The sequence below is a fragment of the Macaca nemestrina genome, chromosome 2, assembly GCF_043159975.1.
Source record: "Macaca nemestrina isolate mMacNem1 chromosome 2, mMacNem.hap1, whole genome shotgun sequence".
Classification (NCBI taxonomy): Eukaryota; Metazoa; Chordata; class Mammalia; order Primates; family Cercopithecidae; genus Macaca; species Macaca nemestrina.
In genome coordinates, this window is record NC_092126.1 from 101,091,802 (window position 1) to 101,115,089 (window position 23,288).

The 23,288-nt window shown below is 43.4% G+C and overlaps 1 protein-coding gene across 2 annotated transcripts in view; it reads left to right on the forward strand.

The window, feature by feature from the left end:
* Window positions 1–23,288, forward strand: part of LOC105480191 (CTD small phosphatase like) — a 119,921-nt gene that overhangs the window by 38,309 nt on the left and 58,324 nt on the right. The window contains exon 1 of one of the 2 annotated variants that reach the window (XM_071091451.1): window positions 14,514–21,898. The exons of the other annotated variant lie outside the window; for it this stretch is intronic. Coding sequence (XP_070947552.1) covers window positions 21,877–21,898 — 22 coding nt within the window. The 5' untranslated portion in view covers window positions 14,514–21,876. Of the gene's footprint in view, window positions 1–14,513; window positions 21,899–23,288 lie in introns of those variants that run through there. 2 annotated transcript variants of the gene reach the window in all.

The following is a 23,288-nucleotide window of genomic DNA, read 5'->3' on the forward strand; positions in this document are numbered from 1 at the left end:
GTTTTAGGTTAATATTTTAAGGGTCACATTTTGACAGTGAAGAAAATGTTTGGCTTCTATTGATACAAAGATTTGAAGAAAGAAAGAGAAGGTGTGACAAGTTGTGATATTGTTTGAAAAATGTATTTATAAGGACTTAAGGTTATTAAAGGAACTGTAGAAATCTTATGAAATATAGAATGATCAAGACAAGTCATCCGTAATACTGTTAACCATCATTGGCTTTTTAAGAGTTTTCTTGGCTTTTAATTTCTTATATATGTATACGGATAAATATCATGAAGAGACCATGGGACCTATCTCACATTTATAGCTTAATATGCCAGCTGTTTTTTAATGTACCATGAGAATTTTCACATGTCATTAGAAGTCCTTAGAGAACATAATATTTATTTATTATTATTATTACTATTTTTTTTAGACGAAGTCTCGCTCTGTTGCCCTGGCTGGAGTGCAGTGGCGCAATCTCGGCTTACTACAACCTCCGTCTCCCTGTTCAAGCAATTCTCCTGCCTCAGCCTCCCTAGTAGCTGGGATTACAGGCGCACATCACCACGCCAGCTAATTTTTGTATTTATAGTAGAGACAGGGTTTGCCATGTTGGCCAGGCTGGTCTCAAACTCCTGACCTCAGGTGATACTCCCACCTCAGCCTCCCAAAATGCTGGGATTACAGGTGTGAGCCACCGCGCCCAGCCTGAGAACATCATATTTAATGACTACAGAATATTAGTAATCATTAATAGTCTAGGCAGGAAGAGAAATATGTGAGTTTGCAAGAGTGCCTGATGCCCCCAGCTGGACCTGCTCAGCCCCCATCTCAGGGACTCAGGACTTTCTGTGTATGCTCCAAAGGGACCTGGGTCCAGGTCAAGAACAGGAAGGGGAACTCAGATCCACTGATTATGCCAGGGTTCACTCTGGCCTCTGTGTCTGTGCTGTTCTTCCCAGGGGGACAAGCAGCCTCTGGGAATGGTAGTCCATCCCAGTACACAACCCCTCTGCCCCCAGTCACTCTATAAACCAAAAAACCTAGCCCTTCCTCATTCTCCCTGCCTCAGAAACAGAGACACCTCTTTGTGAGCTGCCATTTCTCTGTTGTCTAAGGCACTAAAACAGATGAGCAATTAGTGGCTTAGACCTAATAATAGTAATACTTGACCTAAATAACAATGGCTCATATTTATTGTGCATTTACTATGGTATGTCATATGCTTTACCCACAGCATCTTCTTTCTTTGCAGACCTCTTGTTCTGAGAGCAGGAGGTAGTACCATCCAGTGGAAATATGCAGGGAAGGCTCTAGAGTTGAACAGACCTTGGTTAGATCTGCAGCTCTGCCATTACCAGCAACTCTGTGACTTGGGCAGGTGTATCCAACCAGAAAGGTATTCAGCTACACAAAAATCAGAAAACCCAACCACAGGTAGCTTAAATATGTAGATACTATCTTTCTGACATAGTGATAATTCTGGACGGAGTCAGTCCAGGGCTGATATGGTGACATCAGGGACTCAGTCTCTTATCTTCCGGCCTGTACTATCCTTGGCATGTGGCTTTCATCTTCATGGTTGCAAGATGGCTGCTGCATTCTGAGGCCTCTCCTCTGAGGGGCCCAAGCAGGAGGAAGAAGTAGAGAAGGAGGAAGGAGCAATTCCTATTTCAGAAGAGCAAGTGCTGTTCTCGAAACTCTCAGCTTATATGTCATTGGCCAGGACTATGTCTCATGGTCATCTGTCTGTAAGCCAGGGAAAAGCTTTAGCTGGGCACATTGCCATCCCTGAGGAATCAGAGTTCTATTAGGAAGGGAGAAGAGTGAGTGTTTGATGGGTCAGCAGCCATCAGTGTCTGTGTCAGCAAGTCATTGCATTTCTTTGAAGCTCAGTTTCCTCTGGTAATAATATCTCCCTATTCTAGTCAAGCTCTTTCAACCTACAAAAGGTTACCTAGTTTGCCCCAGGGGATGGGAGCTCCTTGTGTAGATCTCTAAGGACAGAGGAAAACTTGGTATGGGTCAAGGCTACAAATAGTCCATTCCCCATGGGTCTTTGTACTTCCCAGTGGGCCTGGGGGCACCTCATTGTTCAGGATGTGCCAGGAGTCCTCCTCAGTACCTACCATCATGCCATCGTTTTAGAATTGGGCATCCATGGCTCCCCTCCCTAGGGATTCCTCCCGGTGTGGAAAGCTAATCTCTTTGCCTGCTTCTTCCTCTTGTGTCTCCTTCTCTGTCTGTATTCTCACCCCAACTGCTGTCTCTGCTGCTTCTGCTGCATCTCACATTCAAACCCCCAACAAAGAGGCAACATCTTGGGTGGGTCAGTGGCCTCCCATTGAGCAACAATGCAGTCAGAAAGAGTCTTACACCAGGCACCCCAGGGGTCACCAGTCACCAGTTAACTACAGGACACATTGTGGCTACTTTCCTCAGCACAGGCCTGTGGCTGTTTCAGGTGCTCACTGGATCCCACATCCTCTCCAATACGTTACTCAGAGAGTTTCGGACGCACAGTATTGCACAACTCTAGGGGGCAACATCTACAGTGAAAGGTATGTGAGCCGTGCTCCAAGAAACACCGTTCTGAAGTTGAATAGCATGGTGATGCGGGTCCCAGGTGGGCTTCAGTTGTTTGAGACTGTTTGAGGCTGTTTGAGATGGTGGTGGGCTTCTCATTATCTGGCAGCTAGAGAGCCAAGCACAAGCCTTGGCCCACTGGTATTCTAAGCTAAGGGCAAGGGCACAGTGGAAAGTATGGGTTCTATGAAAAGATGCAGGAGAGGACTTGGGAAGGGGCAGCAGGTCTGATTGCCGGAATTCCTGAGGCAGACTTTGTTATTAGAAAAGGAGGCTGCTGTTAGCTACACCTTTCATTCCTAGCTAGTAAGAGGTGAGGGACAGTTGTCAGGACAAATGAGGGAATGTGTGTGTACATACTTTGAAACAGCGGCCCACTTGAGAGGCGTTCTTTTTGCTGTTATTACAGCTGCTGCTGCAGCAACACAGCTTTGAACCCTGAGGTATGAGGCTGATTTTGGAAGCTGGGGCAGGAGTGGGGGGAGATTCTGGCAACACAGATTATGAGAACTTATGTTCATCGACCAGGACCTGAGCAGGACTGATGAATAAGGGTCTTCTGTCTCCTCAGTAGTGACTTTAGGTTATCATGTAATTCTTGGGACCTTAGGGTCAAATGTAGGAGGCAAACCAGAATGTCCTTGCTATCACAAGGGTTATCACAAACATGTCCAGGCAGACAGTCAGCAAAAGATGTACCGCACTCTGCCACACCCCCGCCGGACTCCTCTCAATTTGAGCTGTGAGGTGGCTTCATAGTACCAGGCATAAGCTCAGAGCTTCTTGGCGACAAAAGCCCAGTAGTCCCTCCTCTTGTCCACCTTGCATTTCTACTCTTCCCTAGAGAAGCTACAGTGGGTCAAGCGACTGCCACTGTCAGGACAGGGTTCCTGCCAAGTCCATGTGCAGTTGCTTCTGGCTGGTACCAGTTCACCAGGCCAGCCTTTACTGCCACTGCCACCAGGTTACTGACTTATTCAAGCAGTTCATGCAGTGGCTATTACAGTGTAAGCAGAAAATAACCAGATGGCACTCCCTCCTCACAAGATGCTGCCACACGCTCTTGTGGCTTCAGGACTTCTCCTTCAACCTGTCCAAGGCTGGAAGGCTGGATAGTAAATCTCCTTAACATGAAGAATTCTATAGGATAAAGTTGGCTCTGTGGGCTGGCTGCCTGTCAGACTGCCAGAAGAACAGAGCAGCCTTTCACTGAAACTTTGAACTTAATTATGTTAAGACATTTGCACCTGAAGCAGAGGAGAAAGCCAGATTGCTGAGAAGAGCCAAGCTGCTTAGGGTTCTTTTCTTGGCTCTTTAGCACTAGTTCCCTTTGGGGAAGGGTCTGCACTTGGCCCCTTCGTAGGCATCCAGGAGAAGGAGGAGTGGGGCACTCTATCAGGCACTGAGGAAAGGACCCACCCAGTGGATGGAAGACCCTAGGGTACTGATCTCACCTGAAAAGAGAAAGAACTTCGCAGTGTGAAGAGCTGTACAAGGGAGAACTGGCTCACCGGGAGGTGGTGACCCACTGGATGAGAAATGGGGGCACCTGTCAAGGGCAGGCGTTCCCCTTCCAACTCCCTGGCTAGAGAACTAGCCCACTCCGGGCTCCCAAAGATCAGTATCTGTTAGTACCAGACTGAGACTAGATGCTGGGAATGGCATAGCCCACCAGAGCCTTGGTGCTCAGCCTGTGGCTCTCTGCTCAGCTGCCTTTTTATAGAGAAAACGTGTAAGTGGCCAGGAGTCCCTTTCTTCCCACATGGCCAGGACATATCTCCCTGTTGCATCAGACAGACCTGATCCAAATCTCTGCTACTTCATTCTCTGATCTGGGAAAGTCATTTTCCTGCCCATCCTTGCCTCTTAAATGCAATGTTACAACAGGCTCCTAACTAGATTTCCTGCCTCTAGCTCTCCTCGTCATCACCCTGTCCATCTTTCCAAGTAACTAGCCAAAACATGACTCAGTCTAATCACTCCTCTGTTTGGAAGCCTTCAGTGCCTCCTCACTGCCTACAAGAAACAGAAGAAGGTGGGAGAATCTTCCTTTGTGATTTGACCCCCACTGCCTCTCCGAGTCTTGTTACACTTTGTTCTGCCCACAGCTTCAAACACGGGGACTCAGAAAACATTTAGAGATGGAATGAATGAATATAAAAAGTAAAAACCTGAGCAAAAGTGCTCTGGTGTTTTTAATTTTGTAGTTACAGAGCTATCATGCTAATATCTACATAAGATTAATCATTGTTAGTGTTTTCACAGTTTCCCTGATACAAGCCTGATACACGCTGGGAATGGCATAGCCCACCAGAGTCTTGGTGCTCAGCCTGTGAGCACCATTATTGGGATGCCTGCCTTACTTCATAAAGGGGGCAAGGTTTATAGAATATATAAAGGAAATTAAGAGTCAAATAACATTTTGATCTTTGATTTTGAATTCGTCTCAGATAATGCCTACAAAAAGGATCTCAATGATTCATTCTTTTTTTAGCCAGCCAGTTCTCCAGTCAAGTTTTAAAAGGCTTGGAAGAACATGTGATTTTTAAAATATCCTGGAGTATTTTTCCAGGCCTGGGCAACTCGTGGGTCAATGCACAGCTATTTCTGTATGTAAGTAGGCTGGGAGAGTACTCTGGGTTCACAAAGGCCAGGGGCCTGACTGGCTGAGCTAGGCTTCCTTTCCCGCCCCCACCCCCTTGTGCCACAGCTGGGCACTGCAGAAGTGCAGACATGTTCTCCAGACCTACTTGTGTTTGCATACCTTTACCAGCTGCAAGGTGTTTTATTCCGAGTTGTGGTTTCTTTAGATTGTGAGAACCTTGGCTCCCATGTCCAGGTCTGAACAACACAGGCATTGGGAACTGTACCATGGAAAAGTAACTTTGGAATACACCATTTATAAAAGAGAAATAAACAACTTCCAGTTGATTTGAAAGCCTGATATTTTTCAAGGTTTGAGTCATGCTTATAGGAGAAGATATTCTCAAATCCAATGAAGAGGAGAGAAGAATATGGACTGGCACCCAGGGGTTGAGTTCTCAGCTCAGCTCTGCAAATCACCCATTAATTTTTCTGGGCCAGGCCTTTCCCCTGCAGAGGCGCAGTACCTTTCAAGTCAGGAGGGTTTGGTTAGTTAGTTCTTGTGCCGGATGTTTTCTGTTTGCCCTCCACATCTACTCTCTGTCCTACCCTGTGCCCTGGAAGCCGACCAGTGGGGACTCTATGAATGGGCTCCTTTGCTTCCTGGCTCCTATTGTGTGCTTTGCCCAGTGGGGAGCACTAACAGGCGATCGGAGGAAGTATTGATTTCTCCTGGCTTCACCCTGTGGCATCACCAAAGGTCTGGGCACCTGGCAGGCAGCCCTCTCTGCAGGGCGCTCTGTCTCAGGGGTCTAGCAGCCTCTCCTTCCTCACCCGTTTGGGCCTAGGCATGTAAATGTGCCACTGTTACTGGTCCCAGACCACTGCACTTTGGTCCCTTCTATAAATGGTTCCCTTATTAAAGTCTCCTCAAATTACTCATTTTGAGAGTGCCATCTGTTTCCTGCCAGAACCCTGCTGGATAAGGTTCCTAAGATCTTTTCCAGCTCTGTAAAAAGATGACCACAAGCAGGGAGGAGCCAGCCCTTTAGGACTCCTGTTTTTCATTGGTGCCTCCCTGAATGGTTCCCCAAGGTCATGGGAGGGAGGAACTGGTAGCAGTACGATCTCCAGGGCACAAAGTCCCTAGGACAAGAGTCACTGCTGCCCTGGTAGACACAGACTGCTAGGAACCTGATTCCCAAAGTGCAAAGTGTGCTGCCCACTCTAGTAGTGGGGAGAGGGCAAGGGACAATCTCATCAACTGAGGCTGGACTGTCACTGCCACTCCTTTCTGCCTTTGTGACTAAGAAGTCCCTCTGAGCCTTTCCTTCCCTCCTAAACCAAAGCTGAGAATACCCACTCTGGCCCACACACAGTGGTTATGAGGTACAAATGAAGGCGTCTGTGTCAAACTGCTTTGTCGAATATAAAATGCAAGACTAAAGAGAGTTACAGTCATAAACAGCTTTTATTGTGGTAGGGGTCACAGCTGGGGCACAGAGCCCATTGGGGACATTACCCCTGCTCCTGTCCCTGCCAAAAACCCCCACTTCCTTTCGTTCTTTCCTGGTATGTGCACTTGCTGAGACATACATGGCTCTTCGAGTGTCAATTTTAGGATCAAAGCATGACCTAAGTGATACCAAATTACAAAATCATGCCATCAAACTGCAGCAGCCGCCTTCTGACATCTCTGGAATTTAGACTCTGACCTTGGGGGTCTTAGGTGGCCATTTATGGCCCTTCTAAAAGCAGCTGCTTCAAAATAGGTCTAAGGGAGGAGAATGAAGGAAATTAAGGGCATTTTTAAGCCTATACATTCTTAATTATTAAAGTTATCACAGAGACTTCTTGAAATACCTGCAAAATACATTCTTGAAAACTACAAATGTCAAGTGCAATTTTCTCTCTAAGGAAAAAATTAAGAGACTTAAAGAACTTGAATCTTGTTCACTTGACACTGTTGATATTGTTCATCCATATGCATATAGGGCACATGTGCAGGATGAGTGGAGGAGGTGAAGGAGAAAAGGATGAAAGAGTGACAGGCTGGGAGAGGACAGAGCATTAAATGCCCTGGGTTGGGGAGGGTACCACAGTGTATTTATCACACAGCAGTTAGGAACTGTACATGTATCAGTGTGGGGGGATGTTAAGAACATAGCACTTAGTGGAAAAAATAAGAATGAGATACACAGACTAATATTTCCATAAGTTAAAAATAAGTGCTCAGAAAAGTACAATGCACATTTTTCTAGCACTCCTATAAACATAAAGATATACTTTAAGCCCGTTAGAAAGTTTGCCTGTGGGTTGAGGGGAATGGAGGTGGGCTGTGAGGATAAAGGGACATAAAAGCATGTATACATACAGGGCATTTGCCTAGGTGGTGCTAGTGGTGTGCCAGGAACTATCACATATGGTAAATGCAACCCTATGCGCCTGAGATGCAAAACAAAGAAAGTCTGCAGGTTTTTGTTTTTAAGAAGTCTGAAAGCTTCTACAGTTCGGTTTGCATGGTCTTCCCCATAACCCTCAGTGTAGCAGCTAAACCACAAGTGGTTAATGGAACAAAAGTACCCTTTGTAGGGTTAGAACACAAACAGCACAAACGCTGCCTAGAAACCGCATGAAAGAAGGGATGCTGTGAGCCGCCCTTCAGGCTCACTTCTGGAAACTCACCACCTGGGAGCACCCGCCAAGTGGGCGAATGTCCATCACAGCAGGCGAGAGTATTCCAAATGTGTTTGTTTTTTTAAAAAAATCACCTAATAGAAAGTGGAAGCTATGGCAAATGCATGTTAAACCTATAGGAAGAGACTGTATACAGTATTTTGACTGATATATCCTCTTAACATTTTAACATCTTTATCTCAGTTATTCTTTCCTAATGTTGCAGTTAACTGTATTTTTTCATTTTGCTATGTAGACTCTGTCACCATTATGTTTAATGGCTGGGTAATATTTTATTGACTAAATGTACCAACATTTATTAGCCATTCCCTCTTTGTATGACATTTAGGCTGCTTTCTGCTTATGCCACTTATAAGCAGTGCAGAGATGAAGGTATCTATGCTGCACATACAACTTCTTCATATTTTAAATTAATCTCCGAGGACCCTGAGCATAGACAGGAAATTGAATTATTGGGTAAAGGAGTGTGCAAACACATCTATGACTCTTGGTGCAAATTACTAAATTGCTTTCCAGAAGGATAGTAACAATTTACACTTCCACTAGCAGTGTGTTCTTGGACCAGCATTGTGTTCTGTAAGTTCTTAATTGCCAATTTAAGAGCTAATGTACATTGTTTTTATTTTTGCATTTCTTTGATTAATAGTGAGGTTGAAAATTGTCCACGTTGGTTAGAGATTGGTATTTCTGTTCATTTTGCTGTTGGAGTGGTCTTGGGTTATTCTTTTCCATATATATGCAGCCTTTACTCAATATCGATATTTAGTCTTTGTCATAATTACTACAACTATTTTGTTTTCCCTTTTAGAGTTTGAAATTTTACATAAAGTGTTTTTCTTTAAATAAACCGATACCAATTCATTGGTGTTTCTGTTTAATTTGTTGGGCTAAATGAAAATGAAGATACCCTTTTTGCTAAATTCAAGAAAGAAAGTTCACAGCATGGCATGATGAAAAATGCATCAAATTGAAGGCTTTGAAGGTAGACAAAGGTTCCAGTCCCTGCCCCTGTGGTGTCCTGGCTGAGGAAATCATCGAAGCTCTCCAAGCCTTGCTGAATTCATTTCTGCCGTGGAAATGATAACCAACTTCCGTTTGTGGGACTGGGATCATGAACAAACACTGGCATAGCAGATGCCCAATAAACCTGGGTGCTCTTCCCACTCCCTGTTTTCCAGATCCTAGGGCTGAGCAGGTCTTTCAGGGTGGCCAAGTGGCTGTTTCAGAGAAATGGGCTTCAGGGCTCACCCCAGACTGCCTGTGGCTTGCCCAGCACTGCCCTGGGGCTGGCCATTTCCTTTCAGGCAGGAGGGCCAGGGACATGGCAGTGACTGTGCTTCTTGCTAGTAGCTCTGTTCTGGCATATCTGGTAACCAGCTTCCTATTTTTTGTAGTGGTGGTCCTTTAGTCAGCAGTAGGAGGGAAAGAAATAGTCCTGGATGGGTAACCTCAGTTTTGTAATCCTTTTGCAGGAAGAAATGGTGGCCCTTTCCACCATGGACTCTGTGATCATGAGGCTTCGTGACCTTGAGCTGGGCCATAAGGCCAAGTCCCACATTTGGGGAGGGAATGAGGAGACAGCGAGTCACTATTGCTTGTAATTCAGGATTGTGGTGCCCGTGAACTAATGGCTAATGTAAATGCATGTTGATTAAACATTAAACTGTTATTTCCCACAAAGTGAATGGTATCACACATTCACGTTCTCACATTCTAGGAAGAATAATTAGGACATGATCACTGGGGCTAGACTGCCTGAATTCAAATCCCAGCTCCACCATTTTTAGCACTATGACTTTAGGCAAGTGACTTAACTTCTATGCTTCAATTTTCTCATCTGTAAAACGGGGAGAATAATAGTACCTCCCTCAGAGGGTTGTTGTAAGGATTCAATGAGGTAATGTGAGTAAAGTATTAGCAGTGTTCTAGGCCACATAGTAACCACACAATAGTTTGTATAAAGTCTGAATATTTTGGCCTGGCGCAGTGGCTTACACCTGTAATCCCAGCACTTTGGGAGGCCGAGGCGGGTGGGTCACCTGAGGTTAGGAGTTCGAGACCAGCCTGGGTGAACCCTTGTCTCTAATAAAAATACAAAAAATCAGCCGGGCATGGTGGTGGGCACCTGTAATCCCAGTTACTCAAGAGGCCGAGGCAGGAGAATTGCTTGAACCTGGAGGCGGAGGTTGCAGTGAGCCAAGATGGCGCCATTGCACTCCAGTCTGGGCAACAAGAGCAAAACTCTATCTCAAAAACAAACAAACAAACAAACAAAGTCTGAATATTTTACTTGCTTAACTCCAGTTGAATTCATGGTAAAGGTAATTTGGTAAAATTTCTCAGTTCATTAGAAGTAGACAGTATTTATGAATAATCTGCATGAAGTGTATATTTAAATGTATTTCTTAAAAGTTAGCTATAAAATATTTTTAAATTAAGCTTTTCTTTTTATCTGCTTTGATTCTAAAATTCAGGGCTGTATTCCCATGAAAAAAGTTTGCTTCCCACTGAAATAAATGCCTCTTTGTCCCAGGGAAACACATAGAGTCTGAATTACTCCATTCCACAGGGTGGGGTCAAGGGGTGATGGAGAGAGGTGTGAGCTCACCACATGTGAATGTGGTCCCTGCTGTCTGGGGGAGGTAAGACCCTGGGTTACAGCTCTTCCCAAGCTCTAGTGGTTCCAAGGTTGAGGCTCCTGCTTCCCCTGCGGTGGGAAGGCAGGCGTCTGCCCCTGGTTTATGACTGTAAATGGATTTGCTGGAGGATGTTGTTGTCCCGTATTTCAGGGGTACTAACAGAAAGGTAGACCTTACAAAAAACAAACAAACAAAAAGAAATGCACACCTTAGAGTGTGCACATGCGGTCACTTAAGTCACTTAATGCCCTTGCTTCCTTCAAAACAGTTATCATAGGAGATTGACTTGGTTTATTGCTATACTCAGGAAATCAAAGCTGAGGGCAAGCCCCAGATGGGATTACAGTGACTGCTGCATTAGCTTTTCCACAGTGCGGTGGTTTGCCAGTGACTGAGTTCTAAGTTAAGAGGATAGTACTCTTCAGGTTTTACAAACTGGGGAAGCTCACACCTTTAAGTAACAATTTTCAGTGCCTTTGGAACTTCAGAACTGAGTCAAGGCTGCAGAGTGGTGACTTCCCTTTTGTTACTCTCTGAAAACTGGGAGAGAAGAGCAGGGCCTGCAAGATGTGGGAGCACAGAGCCTTGAGGGAAGCAGAGCCGTGGAGCTTACACAGAGAAGGCTGAGGGGTGAGGGAATAATGAAGCGTTCTTTATCTGGATTAGCTACAGAGTAGCTGTTTCTAATTCCACTGAACCCCCAACAAGAACCTTTTGCAAATAACAGGGATTTTTGTTGGAGAAAAATGTTTGTCTGGTTGAATGTTTTAGTGGGTTTCCATTTCAGATTCTCTTTCTGAGAAGGGCAAGAAGATGAGTGGCAGAAGAATCAGGACGTTGTCTACACACCTGGGTGGCAGGTGTAGCCCTCGCTAGAGAGAGAAGGAGCACAGCCAGGCACGGTGGTTCACGCCTATAATCCCAGCACTTTGGGAGGCCAAGGTGGGTGGATCACTTGAGTTCGGGGGTTCGAGACCAACCTGGGCAACATGGTGAAACCCCGTCTCTACTAAAATACAAAAATGTATTAGCTGGGCATGGTGGCCGGCGCCCGCAGTCCCAGCTGCTCGGGAGGCTGAGGCAGGAGAATCACTTGAACCCAGGAGGCAGAGGTTGCTGTCAGCCAAGTATGTGCCACTGTGCTCCAGCCTGGTCCTGATACACTTAGAAGTCAAAAACCGTCATTAGGGAAACCTCTTCAGTTAACTACAGTTCTGCATATTCGTCTGTGACTCTAAAAGCATCCCAATTTATATTGTCTTTGGAGGGAGTGAGGGGACCTAACCTCCTTTCACAGCCCAAGTGGGGTCCACCCAGGAGTGAGAAAGGGTGGCATGGCTCCCCCTAGTGGAGAGGAGGCCGGTTCCTTCCTGCACTCAGCCCTGGCCACTCCTACCTTCCAGGCATGTGTTTTCAGGCCTGAAGTGTAAGGTCTGAGGTAACAGGATTTGTAGTACTCAGCCTCTTGTTGCTTTTGAAATCTTTTCTTTATAGGCCATTTTGATTTAAGGAGTCTCTGGGTGAGGGAGAGACTCAGTAAACAAACTAGATGTTACGCAGGATGCAAGCTACCCAGGCACAAGATGACCACACGAGGCTGAGGCACCCGTGTGTGTTCAGGATGGGAAAGAAGGGAAATGATGCTAGCTGAGGCCAGGTGTGTGTTGTGGGGGCATGTGGTACTGGGTACGTGGGAGTGAGCTCTGTCTTCAGTAATAACAAGGGCAAAAATGCACTGGAATCCAGTTATTTTGAAGGGAACTTGGCACTATAAACAAGGGGACCTTGACTCTTAAGGATTTTGTGAGAGCCTGGCAAGTTAGTAACTTGCCTATTCCCTTAATATTTATTGAGCATCAGCTACACATTAGGCACTATGTGTTAAACCCTCACAAGTCTAGTTTGCTGTTTCTGTCATCCTGTCTTCTCATCCTCATAGCCCCAATACCCAGCTCTAGTATGTTGCCAGCAATGGCTTCCATTTATTAAATAATTGTTATCTGCTAGCTACTGTCCTAAGTGTATTACAAGCATTATTCCATTTAATCTTCACAAAAATTTTCCTTTCACGTATAAGGAAATTGAGGCTCAGAGATCTTAGATAGTTTGATTAGAAGTAGTTTGATAAGTGTATAAATGAAAAACGGTATTTGGCCAGATGTGGCAGCTTACACCTGTAATTCCAGCACTTTGGGAGGCTGATGTGGGCAAATTGCTTGAGCCCAGGAGTTTGAGACCAGCCTGGGCAACATGGCAAAACCCCATCTCTACAAAAATGCATAAATTAGCCAGGTGTGGTGGCATGTACCTGTAGTCCCGGCTACTCAGGAGGCTGAGGTGGGAGGATCACTTGAACCCAGGAGGTAGAGGCTGCAATGAACCGAGATTGTGCCACTGCACTCCAGCCTGGAGTGAGACTCTGTCTCAAAAAAGAAAAAAAAATTTTTTTAAACCTAGTTCTACCTGATTTATCCACTACCTTACTTGCCTTCTAAATGAGCAAACAATGCAAGACTCTGGCTATGACCTCTATATTCAGGCTGGCTGGAATATTTTGGACTAAAATCAGTAGGTAGCAAGACACAGTGCCTAAATCCCTGCCTTTTTAATCTGGAAAACAGAGGGGGGATGTTGTTTGATTTCCTTAGAAGATTGTCTTGCTTTTGAGTAGAAATGAGAATTGGGGAGACTTGCAGTCTGGAAGGATTTATTAATCTGTTTATTCTAATTTCAAATCAGAATTTGAGTGACCTAGTCTATCTGCCTCATGTTATAGATGAAGAAATTGAGGTCCAAAAAGGGGAAGAACCTTCTCTGGGATTAGACAGAGAGTGAGGATATTGCTCCAGGAATCTACCAACGTTGATCTTCCTCTGGTGAACATATATGTGCCTGAGTTTCTGAACTTGCTTTTCCATTACATTGCTCTTTTGCCAAAATGACGCTTTCTTAATTACTGTTGCTGTATAATAAGTTTCAGTATCCAGCGGGACAAGTCTATTATTGGTCTTTTGCATTTCCATATAGATTTTAAAATCAGCTTATCTGTTTCCAGTTTCTACAAAATGAATAAACAAAAACCGCTATGGTTTTCATTGAGATTGCATGGATTCTATAGGCGAGTTTGGAAGAATTGATGTCTTCACAGTATAGAATCTTTAAAACCATGAACATAGTATATCCCTCTTATTTATGGGCTTTAAAAATTTCTCCAAATAACATTTTAGAATTTTCTGTGTAGAGGTCTTGTTACATATTTTTATTTACTCCTATATATTTTATATTTTGGTTTTATTGTAAATTGCAACTGAAAATTGTTCCTTTTCCAAATGTTTATTATATTTTCAAACTATGTATCTCCCAACTGTTTAGTTTAGAAATTTATCTGCAGATTCTTTTGGATTTTCTACACATATGATCAAAATATCTGTGAATTAGGGTTTTTTTCTCCTTTCCCCTACGTCTTTTTTCCCTGTTTGATGTTAAATAGAGGTAGTGATGCAGGCATTCTTGTCTTATCCTTGATCTTAGCAGGAAGCCTTCAGTATTTCACCATCAAGTATGATATGTGCTGTAATTATTTGTAAATACCATATCAGATTTAGGAAGGTCCTATCTAGGCTTAGTTTGCAAGATTTATTATAAACGGTCCTTGAATTTTATCATTATTTTTCTGAATCTATGGATATGATCATTTGATTCCCCCCTTTATTCTGTTAATATGATGACTTGCATTCCTGCAATAAAATTAATTTGCTAGTGACATATTATCATTTTCATATACTTTTCTGGATTCAGTTTCCTCCTATTTTATTCAAGGTTTTGCTCCTAAGAAGGATTTTTTACTATAATTTCACTTTTTTGTAATGTCCTTGTCAGATTTTTGTGTCATGGTTTGGTTAGACTCGCAAAATGAGTTGGGAAGTGTTTGTTGTTGTTGTTGTTCTCTGGAAGAGTTTATATAAGATATATATGTTCTTTTTTTTTTTTTTTTTTTTTTTTTTTTTTAGAGACAGGGTTTCACTCTATTGCTTAGGCTGGAGTGCAGTGGTGTGATCAAGGCTCACTGCAGCCTCAGCCTGCTCCTGCCCTCAAGCAGTCCTCCTGCCTTGGCCTCCCAAAGTGCTGTGATTACAGGCATGAGCCACCATGCCCAGCCAGTGTTCTTTCTTTCCCAAGAGTTTGTTTAACATTGTTGTTATTTGTTCTTTAAATGTTTTTATATTTTCTCTTGGTATTTTGATGATATTCTAGTGCCTTCTGGCTGTTAGTATTTTCATTAAATGAATTGTTGATCTAATTGTTACTCCATTGATGATAATCTGTTTTTCCTCCCCTCTGGCTGCTTTTAAGATTTTCTCTTTGTCTTTGGTGCTGAGCAGTTTACTATGATGTGCTTACGTATAGTTTTATTTTTGTTTATCTGTTTGAGGTTCATCCATTTAAGATCTTGAATCTGTGTTTGATGTCTTCAGTTTTAAAAAATTCTTGGCTATGTCTTCTACTCAATTCTCTCCTCTCCTGTGACTCTAATTATATATCTATTAGTCCTGCTTACTACCTCTTTATCTTTTACCCTTTCATCTTTATTTTCTATCCTTGTGCCTGAGTTTCAAACTAGATTTTGCTTTTGACCTATCATTTAGTTCACTAATTTTTCTTCAAGCTATAAAGTGCTATTAAACCTCCATATTGAATTCTTAATTTTAGTTATTTTATTTTTAAAATCTAGAATTGCTGGGTTTTGTTTTGTTTCTAGTTCTCTGAGAAACTTCAATTTTATCTTTTACCTCTTTGGACTCTTTAAGCATAGTTTTAAAAAAAAAAAAATCCCATATCTAATAACACCTTTATTTGTAGCCTTTGTGAGCTGTTTCTGTTGCCTGTTGTTTTACTTGGAATATACTACATTCATCTTGTCTTATATCCTCATATACCTAATTATTTTTTTATTAAGTGTCAGACATGATAGGTGAAAACTTCTAGAAATAATCTGAGGCCTTGAATGATGTTATCTTTCCTTAGGGAGAATTTATACTTGTCTCTGGCAGGCACCTGGGGCACTATGAATCTGGTATGACTGTGATCTCATTTTCAGAGATTGAGAGGGCTTCTGAGAACCAGTCCACTTTTTGTGGTTTACCTTTAGTCTTAGGGTATAACCCTTGGAGAATGGAACTCCAATTTCAGTCTGCCTCACTCACAAGCTGTCCAAAGTGCTGCTCAGCTTCTCAGACTCTTTCAGAAGTGGCAGGTATCCCAACAGAAAGAGTGTCCCTAAATCCCAGGCAGACCTCTCTGGATTTCTCTCTTCATCAGAATCTTGGCCCCATTATTCCTCACTACCTGCTAATTCTCCATAACTTGAAGGAGAATTTTTTAAGTGTTTTTCTAGCTTTGGAGTTAGTTAGAGCTATAACATTATTTCAGGGGTTTTTTACTGTGGTGCTTTTATTCACATGGTACTTGTTGATTGAATCTTGTCCCCCAAAAAGATATGTTGAAGTCCTAGCTCCTAGTGCTTCAAAATGTTACCTTATTTGGAAACAGAGTCATTGCAAATGTAAGTAGTTAAGGTAAGGTCATACTGGAGGAGGGTGAGCCCTTAATCCAATATGACTGCTGCCCTTATAAGAAGAGAAGAAGAGACACAGACACACACAGGGAGAAGATGATAGAGGCAGAGATTAGAGTGATGCATCAAGTCAAGGAACACCAAGGATTGCTGGCAAACACCAGAAACCGGAAGTGACAAGGAAGAGGCATGGCCCTCCTGACAGCTTGATTTCACACTTCCAGCCTTCGGAATTGAGAGACAATAAATTTCTGTTGTTTTAAGCTATCCAACTTGTGGTACTTTGATATGGCAGCCCTAGAAAACTAATACAGTGCTTTATAATGTACAGAGTACTTTCCCATAACCGTATTGTTTGTTCTGCACAACCCTCCTGGCAGGGAGGCAGAAGGACAGGTGATGCTAGATGGGATCAGAGTTAGAGAAACTGAGGCCTAGAGAGGAGGCATCAACAATCTGGGTGCCATGAGTCACTGGCAGTTTGGATGGTACCTGGGTGTCCTGCTGCTTTCTACTCCACTGACATGCTGCAGGTTTTTTCCAGCTTCCTCACATCTTTCTAGTGTCGTAGGTATAAAGAAATTCCAAGTGACCCTGTACTGATGCCTGTTGCTTTATAGGTGGAAAGGACAGAGTATTTTATTGAATGGGCTGTGCACATATTCATCTGTTCATTCATTTGTTCAGCAGACACTTCACTGAGCACTGAGGTCCTACGCGTGGGTGCCAGCACAGTACAGAGAGGGACAAACACAAGAGGGACAGAGCAAGAACTCAGTCCCCTCCCTGAGGAGCTCACAATCCAGTGGTCAAGAGGATACATGTTCACATGTACATGTTTATGGTAGAATTTAGCAGGGTATGAATAATCTTGCTAATGTAAAGTGAGCTTTCCTCCTGGTTTATGTACAAATGAAAACTAAGAAAGCATTTGTATGTTCTGTTTAATAGTTATGGCACATCTTTTGCCCTAAGGTGTTAACACTTTCGTTGTAATTATTTAGAAAATTATCTGCTGATAAATTGTCCTAAATTATATCCCAATATAGATGAATAAATTGAGATCGTATTAGGTTAATGTCATCTCATTGGAAATGTAGCCTTACAGCAAATGCCAGACCATAATGTGCTGATATAGTTTTACTATTAAACGTTTCCATTTAGTACACAGTGTCACTCACTCATCAAATTTTTATTTAGAACTTTCAGAGGGATATAAAGGAAGCATCAGGCAGCTGCTGCCCTCAGCCACAAACTATCAGCAATGAAACGTTTGTTCTTTAATTCCTTCAACCTTAATTTGAGTATCCAGGCACTGGGGATATGAGCATTCATGTGTTGAATAGTATATAAATAAGTAAAGTATAAAATTTATTGTGATTGTATTTGACAGCAGATATCGGAGAAAATTGCTGAATGAGTCAAGGACCCCAAGGGCATAGCAGGATTTAGGGAGGAGAAGTATGGGTTAGAGTTTTCACAAAGAATTTCCAAGTTTTGTAGAATTATTAATAGTTCTTAAAATATAAGAACAAGTAGGGGATAAAGGAAGATCTGAGGGGATTCTAAGTGAGGGGAGACGGGGAGCAGAGACAAGGAGGAAACAGGAAGCATAGAGAAGGGTACCCCAGGAGGGGCATATGCTAAATATACCCATTTATATGCATGCTTGCTCACTGAATAAGATAACAAATCTCAGGACCTGGGCCTAAGATACAGTCTTCTCTTTGCCTCTAACCAGCCAACTCTTGATATTGTGCAGGTCACTTCATTTCTCTGCAACTTCATTAAAGAACTCAAAAATCTATCTAGTGTCAGGAAATTCTGCAAAATCTAATTTGTGAATCCCCTTCTGTACCCACTCAGCCTGTCCCCATTGCCTGTCTCATCCAGCCAATGCCTTTGCCAGCTTTGGAAGTCTCTGTGTCTGCTCCAGAAAGCTGGAGTCCTTGTGGCCTCATGTGAAATATTTCCCATGCCTTCTTGCACTTTCTGTATTTCTTGGAGCTCTCTAGCCTGTAAATGTGGTCTGCCTCTAGAATTGTCATCTGGGCTGGCATTTCTAGAGAACTCTTTCATTCTATCCTTCAATCACCTTCTATGTTCATCTTAATCGGTTCTTACAATAGTTCTCCCATCGTGTGTTCTCTTGATTAAATATGATCACAGACTTCATCTGGATAAAGCAAAACTGATGTTTCCTTACAGTGACACTAAGGGATTGTATTCTTTAATTGTGGTAGAGTTTTGTTTTGTGCTTGTTTGTATCTGATACAGGCTTAAATAAAGGACAGTGCCTGGAGCTTGGAAACAATTTGATTCCTTCACCCAACAAACATTCAAACTGTGTGTGATCTGGGCCCCATGCTGAGAACACTGTTCTCTACCCCAGGACTCCCACTCTAGGAGGGGAAACAGGCCCTGCAGCATAAGAAAACACTAAGGGACATTGTGGAGAGTCGTGTTTGCCTTTAATTGTAATAGAATTTATGGCAATGGGATTATTTATCATTAAAAAGATTATATGTAATATAATAAGTAAGTTCTGTGTAATAGTGGTTGTTAAATGGCTCTGAAAATCTCTTGTTGACTGAATGGATTCCATGCAGTTCTTCCTGACCCCTAGTCGCTACCAGGGCCTTTCCCCTACCCCCCACCAAGCAGCTCTTTTTAATTTATGTTTTGTATTAACTGTCCTTATAAGAATTACTGTTTAAAAAGGCTATCCATTGATATTTTAAAGTTTGGAAACTATACTATAGAAGATGCTTCATCATAGACTCCTGGACTCTGTTGAGAAGCTGCATTTTGGGATCTTCTAAGCAGAGGATTTTCCTTCTCAAGAAGCTGCTCTGAGATGGGACCCCTCTCCTTGGACTATTTAGAACAGTTTCCAGCATAGAGTTTACAGCTTTCCCTTCTCAGGAGAACAGTATTGGAATTTTGCCTCAAGTTGATCATTAACACAACGTGATAGAAGGACAGGTTCTCTGAATATATTTTCACCTCCAACTTTTTTTAAAAAGTGAAGTGTAAGGTAGAAACCAGAATAGGAAATAGGTGAAGCAGGTGTTGAGGGCCATTTCCAGAAAGGATTACTTAATAATAGCAGGTGTTTTCTAATCCAAAACCAGGTCCTAGAGAAGGTGAGAAATTGGTGGAAGGCTGCAGTTTCAAGAGCTGGAGAATTGGTTAGCCGGAAAAAGCCTACAGCGGAGGAAGGATCAGCAGAGATGGAATGGGAAAGGGGGTCAGGGTTTCCCTTCCTCAGGATAATGGAGTTTCCATCAGCATCTGTTCCTGGAGCCTCTCCTGAATTCTAGGAGTTGTGCTTGGCTGGGCCCTGGGGGAAACAGAGAAGGAAGTTGGGTTTGCATGAGTAAGCCAAGTGAAAGCCCACAGGATAGCTGGAGAAGGGAACTGGCTAGAAGGTCGGGAGCCCAGAGAGCTAATTTTAAAGAATGGGGAATTATGGAAGCCCTGGGGATGTTTTCGTCTCTTAGTCTCTGATGGGGGCTTCTATTTGCTTCCTATATATATGCTATAAAAAAGCCACCACAAACTCAGTGGCTTTTAAACAATACAGATTTATTCTCTTGCAGTTCTAGAGGATGGAAGTAAACCAGTCTCACTGGGTTAAAGTCAAGATGTTGTCAGGGCTGGTTCCTTCTGAAGGCTCTGAAATTGTTCAGAGGAACAATCGCTAGATAAAGGCAGGGATTCGTGATCTCCACTTGAGGCCTTTGAGGATGTGCTCGGGTACCTTGTCTTGAGGGCAGAACCAGCCTGGACTGTTGCCAGAGATGAGATCCCCAGACCTTCCTTTCAGCAGATGGAATGTGCCCTGGTATGCACCAGGTCTTGGTGAGACTGAGCATTGTGGGGGCAGCCTCTCCAGAGTTGACTTGTCTGGTGCTGGAAGCAGGAATGTGAGCTGCTGCAACTGCATTAGGAGGAAACAGTTCTCCTCCTTTTAATTGGCATCTTTGGTAGTTCTGTAGCTTTACTGCACTGCAGATCAGCTGTGTTTCCCCAGGCCACCATCTGCCCTGATGGTTTAACATCAGGGTGGCAGGCTGCAGAGGCCCTGCCAGGTCACCTAAAGACTGAGCCTGTGTGACCTGGGAAGCAGTACTCTGAGACCCCCAATTGAGGGACAGGAGTGACCAGTAAGATTCCTAACGGGAAGATAGATGTCAGGGAAACAATTGGGCCAGGATCTCCTACTGCTCCATTCCATGGGGAGATTCTCCCTTCTCTGCTCAGAATGTCTTTTTATTAAAGCAGCTAGCAGGCTTCCTTACATTAGATGCCAGATAAGTCTTTACTAAGAGACCACCATTCTTTTTCCTTGCAAATGTGGCTCTGTTGAGTTACAGATTAAATCAGCCCTTATGGGCTAGCATGGACACTTTGTCACTCCTTATTACGTGATATTTGTAGGAAATAGCATTCCAGGTTCCAAACAAGGGATTGGCACAGGAAGCTTGGGAACACAGTTGACTCACCAACAAGGGCTTTGCCACTCCTGGTCTGAAGCACTAAGTGTGTTTCTGTGTGAGGGCTGCCTTCAAGGCTGCAGTCCAGCATAGGCTCCCAGCCCACAGGCTTGGCATTCAGGCCTGTGGATGTTTGACAAGCAGGGCAGTGTTTCCACTGGGGACAGTAAGGGTGAGTTCACCAAGCTTCCTTCACTGCCCTGTGTTACTTTTTCTTGTGTAACATGACAAGAACCCAGTCTGAGCCTTGCAGAGCTACCGAGGGGCTATAAGCAGGAAGGGGGCCTAACCACATCTGCATTTCAGAAAAGATCGTTCTAGGGGAGGAGAAACCTATAATCAGACTGTTGCAAAGGTTCCGTGGAGGGAGGGACAGTGGCATGGGACAGGATGACTGCTGAGCATATGGGGAGAAGAGCCTGGGCCTGGCAGCTGGCTGGCTGTAGGAGACGCAGGAGGAAAAGCTGAGGGTGGTATCCACATTTCTGGTGTTCTTGGGGTGACATTGAAGTAGTCAGCTGGAGAGAGGAGCCTTGAGCTCTTCTTTTGGGAAACCCTGAAAATGCTGTAAAGACTTCCAGAGAACTGCCATCCCAACTGATAGTTCAAACGTGTTCTTAAAATATCTGATCTTGGCAGAGTGGGACTCTGTGTAGGAAGAATCACATGGTACTTCTTATTCCATGTTCAGTCCCCAGCGTGTGGTGTCTATTTTGAAATATGTGGTTTATGCAATTTTATTGAGAGGTTTCTTAGGGTCATTTGTTAATATTTTTCCATTTATAAAGGTATTATATAGTCTATAAAATTCCAGGTTAGGGAACAAATAACTTTCGAGCATTTCTTAAACATTTCTTATAAAGCCATATACTGTTGTGGGAATTCAAATTGTACAGTTAAAAACTATAGGCTGTCGGCAATGACATTTTAATGTGCATATTTCCATCTGAATGATTAACTGTCAGTTGATACAAACAAGCCTTCTAAGTATTCCTTGCTTTTCTCTGTTTTTTTTTTTAAATCAAACAACACACTTATAAACCGATACAAAATTCACACAGTATTAAATCACTCATTTAGGCTATCAGAGCCATGATGGCAGGAAGGGAACAACACAAACATACAATTGGATGACATCTTCACCATTAATACCAAAACATCTGTGAATATGCATGAGAGCTGATGTCTGTTTGGAGCAGAATGTTGCAAGCATAAATTCTTCTATTTTACTTCTCATTAAAACAAAACGAAACAGAGAAGAGTTTCTATGTTTGAAAACTGGGAGTAAGGACAACAGGCGTCTTGCCATATGGCATTCAACCCAGTCCAAGGTGAGAGTTTCTTCGTCCTAAAACTCTTGAGATGAGAATTCAGTTTATTATGATTCATACTAAGGCTGTTTCCATTATTCGGCCTAAAGAGAGAATAATATTGTGTATCCTGTTTATATGATGAAAGTAAGTTTTTCTAGGCCTGCCATTTGCTTTTCTGTTCATTATGGTTACTATCCCACAATTGGAAGACTTTTTTAAATCTGTGTGTACAAGGAAATCAAAGGGTTATGAAGTGCACAGTTGATATTTGAGAAACTGAAAAACAGTGACGTGCGATAAAAATGCCAAAAGCTTTTACTTTTACTGGGAGACTTCCTTGTTTTGTAATTGCCAGCTTTTCCAACAAGGGTGTACAAGAGGGCACCCTAAGAAATTATCTTCATGAGGAACATGTAAAATGTCCTGAGGTCCATATTGATCTTCCTTCCTCCACAACGGGAAAATAACAAAAGTAAATATTTGGGGCCAGGTTTATTTTGGTCAGATAAGTTCCAGTCTGGTTTCTAAAATTAGGGATTCTATGGAATGCACGTGGTTTGGGGCATCCTGCCGGAGAACTTTGTCTCAGGGATATGTAGTTTCTTATGTGTTGTTGCTTGCTTGGAAATGTGCATCTAAACCTTCCCTCACGTCTGCCCATCTGTGCAGGTAGGAAAGCTCTACCCAGCTAATTTTGGTAGGCTCTCGCTGTCCTGCCCTCACCAGCATGACCTCTTCTTAGATGCCGCTCTGAGCCTGCTGTCTGTCCTTCATACACCGCCAGACAGGTCTTCCAAGAGCACAGCTCTCATCCTGTCCCTGTTTCTCCTCAAAGCATTCACTGACCACCCCCTCCCTCAATTGCTTTCAGGCTAGAGGCCCTTCCCCACTCTGGTCTCACCTGGTGGTACATCCTCTGCCACCAGCCAAACTGTCCTCCTTGTTGCCTCCTGTAACTTTCCATTTCTCACTCATAAACATCCTTCCCTGTCCCCTCTGTCCATCCTTCCCTGCTCAGTTGTAGTTGCCCCCATCCCCTCTCCCCACAACAGAAGACTTCCCTGCCCAGGGAAGCCTACCCCTCTGAATATTTGCCTGCACCATCCATCACTGTCTCTTTCCCTCAATGTCCACTGCAAAGGAGGTACTCAGTAGACATTTCTGTGTAGCCCTCCCTTTTGGCATGAGGTTTCCCCCTTCTAGAAGCTGTTCTTGTCCTGTAAAAGGCATACCCTCCAAGCATTGGTTCCTGGGCTTGTCTTTCTCCTCCACCCAGACTCATTGAGCTTTCTATAGAACGTAGCAGTGGCAGCAGCTACCCTTCACCTCCCGCTGGGGCTTGTTGGAGGGTGTAGGGCCTGCATTCACAGGGCCTTGCCTTCATCTATCATCTTGGGTAGAATAGGAA